This window comes from Amphimedon queenslandica, unplaced genomic scaffold (assembly GCF_000090795.2).
Source record: "Amphimedon queenslandica unplaced genomic scaffold, v1.1 AMPQUscaffold_13500, whole genome shotgun sequence".
NCBI classification, from domain to species: Eukaryota; Metazoa; Porifera; class Demospongiae; order Haplosclerida; family Niphatidae; genus Amphimedon; species Amphimedon queenslandica.
In genome coordinates, this window is record NW_003546264.1 from 3,366 (window position 1) to 18,030 (window position 14,665).

General features: G+C 37.9%; 3 protein-coding genes across 3 annotated transcripts; all 3 read right to left on the reverse strand.

Annotated features, from left to right (window-relative positions):
- Positions 1-5,861: 5,861 nt before the first annotated feature.
- Positions 5,862-7,247, reverse strand: LOC105316723 (putative alpha-L-fucosidase 1). The gene has a single exon (XM_011411839.1). The coding sequence runs from the start codon at positions 7,245-7,247 to the stop codon at positions 5,862-5,864; it is 1,386 nt and encodes a 461-aa protein (XP_011410141.1).
- A 7-nt stretch (positions 7,248-7,254) lies between these two features.
- On the reverse strand, positions 7,255-10,146 carry LOC105316720 (GPI transamidase component PIG-S-like). The gene is made up of 16 exons (XM_011411828.2): positions 9,981-10,146; positions 9,845-9,938; positions 9,732-9,785; positions 9,542-9,685; positions 9,409-9,497; positions 9,330-9,363; positions 9,135-9,280; positions 8,414-8,522; positions 8,277-8,366; positions 8,070-8,230; positions 7,960-8,001; positions 7,789-7,917; positions 7,713-7,742; positions 7,594-7,666; positions 7,484-7,541; positions 7,255-7,433 (listed from the first exon to the last, which is right to left on the reverse strand). The coding sequence occupies exons 1-16, from the start codon at positions 10,125-10,127 to the stop codon at positions 7,322-7,324; spliced, it is 1,512 nt and encodes a 503-aa protein (XP_011410130.2). The 5' UTR covers positions 10,128-10,146; the 3' UTR covers positions 7,255-7,321.
- Positions 10,147-10,181: 35 nt separating this feature from the next.
- LOC109580222 (uncharacterized) lies at positions 10,182-14,624 on the reverse strand. The gene is made up of 4 exons (XM_019993159.1): positions 14,531-14,624; positions 14,370-14,468; positions 12,455-14,266; positions 10,182-12,353 (listed from the first exon to the last, which is right to left on the reverse strand). The coding sequence occupies exons 2-4, from the start codon at positions 14,412-14,414 to the stop codon at positions 10,386-10,388; spliced, it is 3,825 nt and encodes a 1,274-aa protein (XP_019848718.1). The 5' UTR covers positions 14,415-14,468; positions 14,531-14,624; the 3' UTR covers positions 10,182-10,385.
- Positions 14,625-14,665: the final 41 nt, after the last annotated feature.

Genomic DNA, 14,665 nt, shown 5'->3' on the forward strand with positions numbered 1-14,665 from the left:
AGTAAAAACACTAATATACAGCAGTTAAAACAGTATTGTACTGTATTTTAAACCGTACTTTACCTAATTGTACATGTTCAGTAATACAGTAAAACTCATGCTAATGAGTTATACACACACAATATTATATACAGTATTGATCTATTGTGTAATTACAGTTGTAATGGATGAGGTAAGCCTCGGACAGGCCAGGATTGTGTACAAGTCTCCAATGATAATGAAAGACGGCCCAAGACATCAAGAAAGAGAAGGTCTTTTAATATTTTAAGTCCCAGCCAGAGTCAATTTGTTAACAGGAATAAGTCTCCTTACACCAGACATCTTCACTAGTATGTAGGATGGGCCACCATCATTAACCACACCTACCAATTAGCTCAGACCTCCTCAGCTCGAGCAGCTTGCAGGTTGGCCCATTCCTTTATACAGGGGGATCTGCGCATGCGCAGATCACAATTAATTGAAAGGCTACTGTACGGGCAAGCCCAGGTCATGACATAGGCTTGCCGGGGGCATGCATGGGCTTGCCCGGGGCATGCATGGGCTTGCACAGTGAGCAATCCCTTTGATGTATTGCGCAATATCCGGTCACTAGAAGATCCTCCTCAGCTCGAGCAGCTTTCTGGTTGGCCCATTCCTTTATACAGGGGATCTGCGCATGCGCAGCAGAGCAGACAATACTGGCCACACCTATCAATTAACTCAGACTTCCTCAGCTCGATCACAGATATTAGAGTAAATGAAAGGGATAGGAAACCACCGTTCCCGGCAGGAAATGCTAGTTGCTAATACCGTATTAAATTGAACGGATTATTAGAGTAAAATGGTGTATGAAAAATTAGAATAAGGTCCTGCAGTGATGACAAGGGCACTTCTCTGCTGCATTCAGAGCTCCAGAAACAAAATGAATAGCTTCTTTGCTATGTAGTACCTTCTTTATGGCTGTGCTAAATATTCTATTTTCTTTCATATGATATTTATGCTCTTGTATCATTCAAAATTATCTCTAATTGTGAAAAATTGTAAAACTGAATATTTATTTTTATTTTATTTATGAAATAGAAGGAAAGCCCCAAAACATGTGGAAGACCTCCGCATTTGAAGTACAGACTGATACAAAAAAGTTTAAGGCTAGAGTATTTGTTACTGGCGAGTTAAGGGTACAAAACAAAAGCAAAATTTGGGTCTACTTTTTGCTTAGAAATCACAACCATACAATATTTCCTATTAGAAGATGTCTCAAGACCTCGGTTATAACATTGGTTAATGTCTTTTAAACACCAATAGATGGTTCATAAAATTGACTTTCAGAAAAAGGTACAAAACAAAATCGGCAGTTTGGACAACTTGACAGTAGGAGTTCAAGATAGGATTTCATTCGGGCCATTAGTGCAGTCCTTCTGAACCAGGTATCAATGGATAGATATGATCTTGATCTTTGCAGCTGACCTGGAACTGGATCTGTACTCCATATCGGACACGAATTATAAGCCAAGAAGTCCAGTGATGGTCCTCCATTTTCCTAGTTTCCCGGTAAGAAAAACGACAACTTGCATACGTCGCTAGGCAACGCATGACATGCCCATAAATTTCACGGTGGTTTCCTATCCCTTTCATTTACTCTAATATCTATGGCTCGATCGAGCAGCTTTCAGGTTGGCCCATTCCTTTATACAGGGGGATCTGCGCATGCGCAGCAGACAATACTGCTCTCTATTGCCAGTCTTGTGCTAATTAGAAAATTGAAATTCCTGTCTAAACTACTAACTAAAGATACATTTACTAACCTCAGCTCACAGATACTCACTCCTAGTCTCATCACTGATCCTCTGGGAGTCTCCATTGTTCAGCAATGCCGACTACTGGAGCACCATCTGGGTCTTGAGTCCAGTGCCCTAGATGAGTGTCTAAAGGAACCTGATACTATGTTGTTATGAAGTCTAAAGACACCATACTTGATCATGACAGAAATCAACTCCTATCTAAAGCTAAGGGACACCCAACTACTACTCTTATTGGTGAGGTATCATGTGAGATTTCATGGCTTAGGATTTGGGATGAAGCTCTTGAGTCTTGACCATGGTCCTAAAGGTACCTGTACCCTACAGAAGATCATTAGAATATTAGTTCATCCATCTGGTTAGAATATACACTGCTATATGTGTGGTCAGCCGTTTGATACATCATTTCTAACTCACATCCACTCAGACCACCCCATCTCGTCTCAATCATCGGTTCTGTTCACCGAGGACATTATCGACTCACTCGTGAAGGTCTCTGATGGAAGCATTGTCAAAAATTAAATTTTCTTAGACCAGTGGACTATTTGTGTAACTATTTATTTTTTTTATTGTCATTCATTGTGTATATGCCCTCGTAGTCACTTGTTGTTGTTATTGTTATTATACTGGGCTAGCTGATCTGAAAAAGTTGGTGGGTTTGACCAGTATTATAGAATAAAGATCCCAGTATTCTTTCTTCTAAGTTTCAGTGAGAATTAGTGTACCAAGTAAGAAACCATTACTATTCTAAGTCCCAGCCAGAGTCAAAATTGTAGCAAGAATAAATCTACTGTAGACATTTCATTGGAATTAATCACAGGAATCAGTTCAAACTTCTACACAGCATAAATACATCTATATGCATCAGGAAATGTAATAAAATTAAGGAATTTTCTACTTGTCAGTTTTTGTGAAATTTTACAAAAATCCCTGTACTATAGTACAGGGACTTTTGTCTAATTTTCGAGCAACTTTAAAAAATCATAGAAAATCCAACTGTGTTCGGAATCTGCTCAATCTTTCTACACAGCATAAGTACATGTATATACATCAGGAAATGTAATAAAACTGAAAAATTTTCTACTTGTCATTTTTTGTGAAATTTTTGAAAAATCTCTGTACTATAGTACAGGGACTTTTGTCCAATTTTGAAGCAACTTTTAAAAATCATAAAAAATCCAAACTTGATTGGAATCAGCTCAATCTCTCTACACAGCATAAGTACATGTATATGCCTCAGGAAATGTAATAAAATTCAGGAATTTTCTATTTGTCAATTTTATTAAAATTTTACAACAATCCCTGTACTATATAGTACAGAGACTTTTGTTAGATTTTTGAGCACATTAAAAAAATCATAGGAAATCCAAACTAGATCAGAATCAGCTCAATCTTTCTACACTGCATAAGTACATGTATATGCATCAGGGAATGTAATAAAATTCAGGAATTTACTATGTGTCATTTTTTGTGAAATTTTACAAAATTCCTGTATTATAGTACAGGGACTTTTGTCCCATTTTGGAGCAATTTTAAAAATCATAGAAAATCCAAACTTGATTGGAATCAGCTCAATTATTCTACACAGCATAAGTACATGTATATGCATTCGAAAAAGTAATAAAATTGAGGAATTATCTACTTGTCATTTTTTGTGAAATTTTTGAAAAATCCCTGTACTATAGTACAGGGACTTTTGTCCAATTTTGGAGCAACTTTAAAAAATCATAAAAAATCTCAATGTGATCGGAATCTGCTCAATCTTTCTACACAGCATAAGTACATGTATATGCATCAGAAAATGTAATAAAATTGAGGAATTTGCTATGTGTCGGTTTTTGTGAAATTTTACAAAATCCCTGTACTATAGTACAGGGACTTTTTTCCTATTTTGAAGCAACTTTAAAAATCATAGAAAATCCAAACTTAATCAGAATTAGCTCAATCTTTCCACACTGCATAAGTACATGTATAGGCATCAGGAAATGTAATAAAACTGAGAAATTTTCTACTTGTCATTTTTTGTGAAAGTTTTGAAAAATCCCTGTACTATAGTACAGGGACTTTTGTCCAATTTTTGAAGCAAATTTAAAAAATCATAACAAATACAAACTTGATCAGATTCTGCTTAATCTTTCTACACTGCATAAGTACATGTATAACAGAGGAATTTTCTACTTGTCATTTTTTGTGAATTTTTTGAAAAATGACTGTACTATAGTACAGGGACTTTTGTCCGATTTTGAAGCAACTTTAAAAATTCATAGAAAATCCAAACTTGATCAGAATCAGCTCAATCTCTCTACACTGCATAAGTACATGTATATGCATCAGGAAATGTAATAAAATTCAGGAATTTTCTATTTGTCAATTTTTTTTAATTTGACAACAATCCCTGTACTATTGTACAGGGACTTTTGTCCGATTTTGAAGCAAATTAAAAAAGTTATAGAAAATCCAAACTTGATTGGAATTTGCTCAATCTTTCCACACTGTATAAGTACATGTATATGCATCAGGAAATGTAATAAAATTCAGGAATTTTCTATTTGTCAATTTTTTTTAAATTTTACAACAATCCCTGTACTATAGTACAGGGACTTTTGTCCGATTTTGAAGCAAATTAAAAAAGTTATAGAAAATCCAAACTTGATTGGAATCATCTCAACTTCTCTACACTGCATAAACACATGTTTGTGCATCAAAAAATGTAATAACATTCAGGAATTTTTCACTTGTCAATTTTATTGAAATTTTCCAAAAATCCCTGTACTATAGTACAGGGACTTTTGTCCAATTTTGGAGCAACTTTTAAAAATCATAAAAAATCCAAACTTGATCGGAATCAGCTCAACTTCCCTACACTGCATAAGTACATGTATATGCATCAGAAAATGTAATAAAACTGTGGAATTTTTCACTTCTCAATTTTATTGAAATTTCCCAAAAATCCCTGTACTATAGTACAGGGACTTTTGTCTGATTCTAGAGCAACTATAAAAAATCATAAAAAATCCAAACTTGATTGGAATCATCTCAACTTCTCTACACTGCATAAACACATGTATGTGCATCAAAAAATGTAATAACATTCAGGAATTTTTCACTTGTCAATTTTATTGAAATTTTCCAAAAATCCCTGTACTATAGTACAGGGACTTTTGTCCAATTTTGGAGCAACTTTTAAAATTCATAAAAAATCCAAACTTGTTTTGAATCTGCTCAATCTCTCTACACAACATAAGTACAGGTATTTGCATCAGAAAATATAATGAAATTGAGAAATTTTCTACTTGTCAATTTTTGGGAAATTTTTAAAAAATCCCTGTACTATAGTACAGGGACTTTTGTCCAATTTTTGAGCAACTTTAAAAATATCATAAAAAATCCACACTTATTTGGAATCAGCTCAATCTCTCTACACAGCATAAATACAGGCATATGCACCAGAAAATTTAATAAAATTGAGGAATTTTTTACTTGTCAAATTTTGGGAAATTTTACAAAAATCCCTGTACTATAGTACAGGGACTTTTGTCTGATTTTTGAGCAACTTTAAAAAATCATAAAAAATCCAAACTTGATCAGATTCAGCTCAACTTCCCTACACTGCATAAGTACATGTATATGCATCAGAAAATGTAATAAAACTGTGGAATTTTTCACTTGTCAATTTTATTGAAATTTCCCAAAAATCCCTATACTATAGTACAAGGACTTTTGTCCGATTTTGGAGCAACTTTAAAAAATCATTAAAAATCCAAACTTGTTTGGAATCAACTCAATCTCTCTACACTGCATAAGTACATGTATATGCATCAGAAAATGTAATAAAATTGAGGAATTTTCTACTTGTCAATTTTTGGGACATTTTTCAAAAATCCCTGTACTATAGTACAGGGACTTTTGTCCGATTTTTGAGCAACTTTAAAAAATCTTTGACTTTATAGTTGATTTGATGAAAATTGGACTTTTTGAATTGACAATAATTATTTTCACAAACTTTGAGGTGAACTTGTCTTTCAATTTAATATTATTTTAAAGAAAAATGTAGCAACTATAGCAAATGTTAATAATGGATGTTTAAGCATGACAGCTATAGGCGGCAAAGTTAGTAATGGCTGGCTCCACAGCAGCTGCCTGTGTTATATTGAGTACAAGCTCGTGTGAAGGCCAGAGATCATCAGTTAGATGAATGATGATTTTATGTCCAATGGAGGTCCCATTGTATATAGATACTGTTCCATTATACATTGGATTGTAGACTGAGAACTGAGTAACAACTTGTCCGTTAGTTTGATCCTCTTGGATTATTATATTGTTGAATCTGAACGGCTGACCAGCTGCTGAAATAAGTCGAATTATTTTACCTTTTCCGCTTGTTTTGATGACAGGCTGAGCATTAAAACACAAATCAATCCACGACCCAAACTCTTTATACCTTTCCATGCTTCCTTCTTCAATCAAACCTTTATCATTAGGAGCTGCATTGAGGAGCAAGTTGGTATTCTGACCTACTGTCCTGTAGTATGTAGTTTGTAAGTCACTTAAACTCTTAATGGCGTCCCCTTCCCTCCAGAACCATTGTCCACTGGTGTGCAGTGTGGTGTCTGATTCTGCTGGACAGAATACGTTGCCTTTAGGGTCACCTGTTCCTGCTCTACAGTCCATAGCAGTGCTCCATATTGGATAGCTTGGTCTTCCTGACTCAGTGCCTACCCAGCGGAGGTTGTTTGACTTGGCACATCCTCCAAAATAAACAGCATGAGGTTGGAGCGATTCAAGAAGTGAAGAGATGTTATCTGAAATTCCAGGAACAGAGCAGCCTCCATCAAACCATATCTCCGCCAGTTCCCCATAGTTACTCCAAAGTTCTTTCATTTGAGCCAGGACAATTTGACCATAAAGATCTTGAGATACTTTCGCCTGTCCTGGCACCAGCTGTGAGTTTTGCACTATACCTCGTCCAGCATTGAGATAATAGTTCTGGTTTAGGCTGTAGTATATTCCTGGGAGTATGTTGTGTGACTTGCAGCTGTCAATGAAAGCCTTTACAATATCAAATCCTCTTTTACTGAGTGGAGAGTTCTTAATGCTGTAAGTGTATTCGAACCCGGTTTCATTCTTAATGTCAGTCGGCCACATGCTAAACCCGCTGCAATGCTGTGCTACCAGGACTGCATATTTGGCTCTAATGGCTGCTGCTGCATCTAACCAGTTGTCAGTATCAATGGCAGACGGGTTGAAGAGAGAGGGAGGAGGAAGGGAGCCTCCACTGCCTCCCACCCCAAGACAGAAGTATTGAGTGTTGCTAGTTGTTTGGCTAGTGAAGGAGACCATGTCATACGAGTACATCATCCCAACTTCAAGTTCAGTCCATTTGAGGACATCAGGAGGAGGAGGAGGAGGAGAAGTGAAGGACAGAGAAAGGAATGATACCAGGACCACAGCAACACCTTTCATAATCATGTTGACCTTTTAAAATTAAATGCATGCACTGAGTGTTGAAGTGCTTGAATATCATTACTGATCAATAAATAATGTTAAGAAGTCTTTTCTTTATGTCTTGACTGTCGCCATGATTTCAATAATTTAATGAGAGAGAGAAGCACAGGGAAACCAACAGGAAGAAACAGTGGAATGTAAATGGCATATCTTGAGAAAGAGGGAAGAGTACTGGTTTAGCAATTAATGTTTGGATATACTTTTGATCATCAGGGAAGTAGAGGAGAGCAAGTATAGTTGGATCAAAGAATGCAACCTCTGCTTATAATAATAAAACTAACACTGCAGTGGGTGAGTCTCATTAACTCACCTGCATGATCTAATGCAGTTTCACACTGAGAATGAGCCACTGACCATTGACCATCAGCAATGCTAGCAACACACTACCAACACGGAATGAATAAATAAATAAATAAATAAATAATGTACTTTATTAAGATCATTTAAAGACTGTACCACCTGCAAATACAAACAAATAAATAAACAAATCAATATCATATCATGCCTCAGTTTGAATGTGATCACTAATGACCATGTTCTTCACATTATCAAGAAGCTGTATCAGTGACACTAAAGATACTTTAGTTAGAGAGAGTCTCTCTAACGTTTGTATCATTAGGAGGTGATCAATATCCTATTCATTGCTAATAATGATTATAAATTAACTGATATGTACCCAGGCATGTAAGTTGTAAGGAGGTGAAGTCTCACTTTTATGCTAAGAGACAATAATTCAAATATTTAAATCAATAATAATAATAATAATAATAATAATATTAATTATACTTCATCATTTATTCCCAGGAGTAACTTCAATTGTCTTACAATAGTTGGCATTACTACATTCATGTCTACACTGATGGTGTCATTTTCTCTAGTTTGTACATAATCATTATAAAATATAACTCCTCCCCACTGCGGTACAAGAAATGAATCAGTGTTGTCACCTAAAACAACAATAAACAACAGTAGTATAACCTAAACTTGTTTTACTGTTCCTATTTCTAATCAATAGTGGTCTTTGCGTTGGATGAGGTACATAAACTACAAAGGTAAGTCTTGGCCATTGGGACACTGTGGAGCCTACAGATTAAATGATTCATTAATTATTAATAATTAAATATCATTACCTAATTTAGCATCTACTTTACTGATCATGTGGGGAACATGTGCTGGTGACACTGTGTGACAGTTAATGTCTTCACTCGTCATAAACTCAACATCAGTAAAATACAACAACTGTCAGTATAAGAAATAAAATAATTATTCACATTTTCTGACACATACATGTACAGTGTATATGTATACATGAACTTATGTAAGTTGTACAGAAAGTTTGAACTGATTCCATATAAATTGGGATTTTTATGATTTTGAAAAGTTTCTCCCAAACCGGATAAAAGACCCTGTACTACACATTGTCAGTACTGGGCCAATCTCATCAAAATTGAAAGGGATGGAATTTCTTGATTTTATTACATTTTCTGATACATATTGATGTCCTTATGCTGTGTAGAAAGTTTGAGCTGATTCCGACTTCAATTTTTCAAGTTACGGCCATTTTAAGAAAATGCCAAAAATCTGAAAAACACCCAAGGCTATAGCCCATGGTTTTTTTCCAAAAAATGGCTCTAAAATCACTCCTAATTTTTATTACATTTTAAATATTGATGTCCTTATGCTATGTAGAAAGTTTGAGCTGATTCCAACATTAATTTTTCAAGTTACGGCCATTTAAAGCTCAATTGCCATAAGATATAGTTTTTGGCACATTTATGGTACATTACATGTACATGTAGATCAAGTCATAATTACAAAAATTAAAGTGCAACTAGTGGATATGTGATTTACTTGTGAGCTAATGGTAAAATTTGCAATTTTTTTGATGTTGTTGTGTTTCAGAAAAGGTAATAATAACTGATTTGTACTGATATCAATATTCCATTCCGATACTGCTGAATCAGCAGAACTAATGACTACTATACTGATGTCATATCCTATCATTATCTTGTAATAAATAGTAATTACAATAATTATTAATTAAACCTGGTGATATTTTCATCCTTCTCAGTGATTCTTTCTATAAAAAATAATTAATTAATTATAATATTTAATTAATATTTACTTTATTTGAATTATTAAGTAACTTATTAAAAGTTTCCACTCCACACAACTTATAAACAGAATCATTAATATCTTCCTGTAACTGAGTATCTGCAATAATAATAATAATAAAAAGCCACACCCATTCTTCTCACTGTTGATGTACTCTATGAAAAGGTTCCTCTCATTCTTGTACTGGGTACTGTATTCAAGAGCTCGTGTTACTATTAAGGAATAATGTCCAACAGGATTTGAGACAGATTCCTTGTTTAAAAGGTCTTCAATGGACAATGGTTCGCCTATAGTGTCACCATGACAATTACTGTTACCATGACAACAGATTACCTCTATATTCTTTAACTAATGAGTGTACATTAATTACTGAATCTTTATTAAATACTATTAATTAATAAAATATTACCAATAATAAAATATTAACAACTATGATGACAGCTTACTGGTAAAATAAGACGTGTTCTTAATAAAGGATGATAGGTCCAGGCCAGTGATTAAACTGATGGCACTAATATTGCAGGACAGGACCGACAGAACCTGATTCAATTATTAATAATAAGTGGGTGGAGATAGAGTTACCTGTTGCTCATGCTGCAAGGAGGTGATCCAGGAGTGAGGGAGAGTAGACCTGTACACTGTTGTGGTCTTCCACCAGACTGGGAGCCCCAGGAACAGCCACACGCAGACTATACTCAGCAGGGACACAGACCCTCTACTGTATACCATCGTAAACCACTCCTTTTAACACGTGGTTTCCGTATACTATTAGTAATCTACTAGTTTATGGAATTTTAAAGATAAAAGCCACTAGTACTCTGAATTTTGACAAATAAACGTACATGTACGTGTACAATTACTTCCATAAACACATGTGCATGTATAATGAAACCTAACCTAGTGTGTGTGTGTGTTGAACATTACGATAGCAAAAGACAACTTAATGTGAGCTAGCAGGGACTAGTGTACTGTCAAGGTGTATGTGTTTCAGTTTTCAGTTTCTTGAGAGTTCATGTCATCAATATTTTTCTCAGTAGTTGTAGTTTCTTCTGTTACCATGGTAACTGCTTCACTATTGGTTGGATCAGTCCCTGAGCGTGTCAGTGGGTTGAATGATACCAGGACGTCAGTAGGAGATGAAATACCCTCACCCAGTCCCTCGGCCGGTCTACTGACAACACTTCCTTCACTGGTGTTCATTATGGAGGTGACTGCTTGGAGGAGGTTGAGGTCGGTAGTGATCTGTTGTAAGCTTTGGAGCTGTTCAGGAGTAGCTGAGGCGAGGGTCTGTGTAATGGCAGCTATGAGACTGGCAGTTGGGACATTACTATCAATCAGTACATCACTGGATAAGGATTGCAATGGATCGGGAGTCAGTCCTGGCCCTCCTCCAGCTAATATGTCCATTGTCATCGGTACACTAACAACTGTTGGTTCAATGCCACTGGCACTGGACTCTGTAGCATCTTCACTCTTTCCTCCAGTCCCTTTGCTGCTGCTGGCCTTACCCCCTGGTCCGTTAGCTAAAGAAAGATGGTTCTTCTTCCAGTAGTACAGTGTCCCTGGACTCACTCCATATTTTACTGACGCTTCCCTGATGGTGTGCTCCAGTGCATACTGCAGTATGTGGTTCTTTTCCTCGGGAGTGCATCTTGGTTTAGCTGCATGACCTTCAGAGGAGACCACGTCATACTCCATACCCACGTCCTGTACCTGCACCACCTCCAGTGAAGAGGAGTTGGTATTGTTAGACACACCCACTTGAGGTCGGGTTGCTTCAGCCACTTCTCCTCCATCAACTACAAACTGAAAATGAGAATTATCCAATGGAATCACTTCCTCAGTTATGAGTCCATTACTGGTGGGTGTGGTTAGCCCCTCCCCCTCTGTTCCAATCATTATGGGTGGGGCTATTGCTGCTATTTCAACGTCACTCAATGTCCCGTCAAGTTGAAGGCTCCTCCTCCAGTTCTGAACTGTCTTGGTTGTTATTCCGAACCTTTGAGCTGCTTCTTTCAGTGAATTGGTTTCAGCAAACTTGACGATATATTTCTTCTGGTTTGTGGTGTATTTTGGTTGATGTAGTTTGAGTTCCATTCTCCACCTCCAAACTGTAGGAGCTGCCACTCCATATCTCAATGCTGCCTTTTGCAGTGTAGTGGCATTGGCATATCGGACCACCTCCTCTTTCTCTTCTGACGTGAATTCACGTGCTAATTTACCAAAATAATTCTTAGCAGTAGGAGGAGGGAGAGAGGGTGGGTCACTTTGAGTAGGTGGAGCTTGTGTTTCCATGACAACAGGTTCCTCCTGTCCTTGAGAGAGAGAGAGGAGTGCCTGACATAAAGTGCCTCCAGTGACCGGAGGAGGAGGTGATCCAGTGACAGGATCAGAGACAGGCTCAGTACAAGGTTTCTTGATCGAGTTAGGATCATTGTTGTCATCATGGCCACTACTCCTCTTCCTTCCTCCAAGCTCAATGGTGGTTGGTTTAGGATCAAGGAACACTCCATTGGTGTGAAGGATCCTAAAGGCCCAGCCAAGAGTGGCTACAAACAATGGGTCCATTGGTAGTATGACCTCTTCACTGTGGGAACAAAATTCTTGTACTGAGAGACTCCCATTATCACTGATCCTAGCCCTTGCCCATGCCAGGAGCTCTGTCAGTACCTCGCTAGGAAGCGGCTTGTCATTCATTTCAATGGAGAACTCATCAGTACAGATCACCTCTTCAGTTTGGACTGGAATGGGGACACAGAGGGAGTCAGTGGTGGTCTGGTCTGGTTTGTATGAAGAATGAAGTTGCTGCAATTGAATGTTGTGTCTCTGAAGGAACTTGTGCCTCCAACCAACTGAAGCCACAAAAGTGTTGTTCTCTTCTCCAATCAAAGAACTAGCATAGGCCGACAGATCACTAGCAGTTACTGGAACACCACCATCCTGTTGCTGTCTCACCTAATTAATAATAATAATAATAATAATAATAATAATAATAATAATAATAATAATAATAATAATAATAACAATAATAATAATAATAATAAACCAATACTAACCCAGTCAGCTATCATGTCGTCTTTCTCTCTGGAATAAGTCAAAGGCCTGCCCTGTCCTGCTCTATTTGATCTCTTCCTGTTGGTAGAGAGAGTTTCAAGTTCTGTCCCTTTTTGATCCACTAGTTTGACCCAGCCTGACAGCGTTGAAGTAGCTATTCCCAATAACCTGCTCACGTAGTGCCCTGCCAGATTATACTCTCTCATTAATCGGACCACCTCCAGTTTCTCTGCTAGAGTGTGTCTTGAACGAGATCCTTTCTTCACTTTACCTTTTGGAGTAACCTTCTCTTCATTAACTTCAGTTACCATGACAACCTCTTCCTGTTGTGAAGGGTCGTCTGTATTCTGATTGGTCAATTGAGAGGGTGTGTCAGTGAGCCCTTGCTCCCCTAATCCCTCCAGTACAGTCTCGTCAAGGCTCTGCTCGTCTTTAGGTGAGAGCTTGCGAGGTTGACTTGTCTTTCTAGTTGACTTCATTTTCCTGTTGTTAATTTTCAGGTCAAGATTATGTCGGAGCAGGAAAGGGGTGACCCAACCCACCGAGGCACTGAAATTTGGGTTTTCTGATGAAACTATTTTCCTAGCGTGAGACCTCAGTGAGGCAAACGTCACCTTTTCTCCAGTTGCTTGTTTCCCCTTGACCCAGTCAGCCAGCTGCTGGTCTGTCTCTTTAGTATAAGACAGTGGGCGTGTCCCTGAACCAATCACATCCCCAGGGGAGCTACTATGGGACTTTGAAGCACTGGCTGCTGGAGTAGGTGTGGCTAGTTCAAGTGTATTCTGATTGGTCGATGTATTGACAGAACTAACAAGATCAGAGAGATGCTGTCCCAGAGTTATGAAACCTGATGAAGAATCGAGTGACGGTTGTGAATAATTAGTAGCCGAGTCATGATTATTATTATTTAATAAATCAACTATAATGGACTCGTTAGTGAGATCAGACAATGATATGCCAGATCCTTGAGATAACGATGATTCAACTACACCTGGTAACCCCTCACTTGTCAACAGTGCCAGTGTATTCGATACAGTTTCATCAACAGCAGCTCCTCCTCCTCCTCCTAACAGACCAGGTCCTGATTGCCCCTCCTCTTCTCTAGGAGGTGTGGTCTCTCTCTCTTCGTTCTTAGTCGGCGTGGTTGGTTGGAGACTCAGTCTGTGTCGCAATAAGAAGTTCTGGGACCAGCTGGCAGACCCAGTGAAACTGGCATTCTCTTTACTGATCACTTCCTTGGCGTGCTTCCTTAGCTCAGAGTTAGTAACGGTGTCTCCTTTGGCAGTTCTCTGTCTCACCCAGTCAGCAATGCTGTTGTCCAGTTGGGCCGGATATGATAAAGGTCTTCCTCTGTTGTCGGGGGTCGACGAGACAAGGCTGCCATTACTACCAGTCTGCCTGTTTGATGGTATCAACTTCCTCAACTGAAAGCTGAGGTCAATGTTATTACGGACGAGAAAACGTTGAGCCCATCCGGTTGATGCTGTAAACTCAGGGTTCTCCTCTTGAATCAGCTTACGAGCATAAGTGCAAACGTCATGAACAGAGACTCTCTCCCCAGCCTCCAGTAAGGACCTCACGTGGTCCGCTATTTGACCGTCGAGTTCCCTTGAGTAAGAGATCTTTCTCCCTTGACCCGGGGAGTTGTAGACTGGTTTGATTGGAATGTTCCTTTGCTTCAACCATCCTCTGAGGACAGTTTTAGTAACTCCAAATCTCTCGCATGCTAAATCTATCGAATATAAATCGGCAAATTCAATAATCTTCTCTTTATCTGATGAGAGGGGTGTGGCAGGTTCTTCACTAGGCTCCACCTACAATTATTGGTCATTAATAATTTGAATATGGTATATATAATGATACAAAGAAACATGTTAGATCGATGTTAGATACATGTACATGTACGCAATAGTTTACTTCATTTGCATCTTTCTGCTCTATTTCTTGGTTCGTTGATGACATGATGGTATTCCACTGTATGAGGCAGCAAAAGTATCTCAGTCAATCTAGCTGTTACTAATGCAGAGAAAGAACTGAGTTCAAAGCCTTCCATTGTAAAGGAAGAAATTATTTCTCACTTTATGTCTTTGTTCAGTAAACAGAGACTGTGTCTCCTTTGATCCGGTACCAAGGACTCCACCCAATCACTTACTGCGCACGCTCAAAACTAATGGGCATTAATTAGAAACTTTAATCAAAATTTCCCCCCAAAC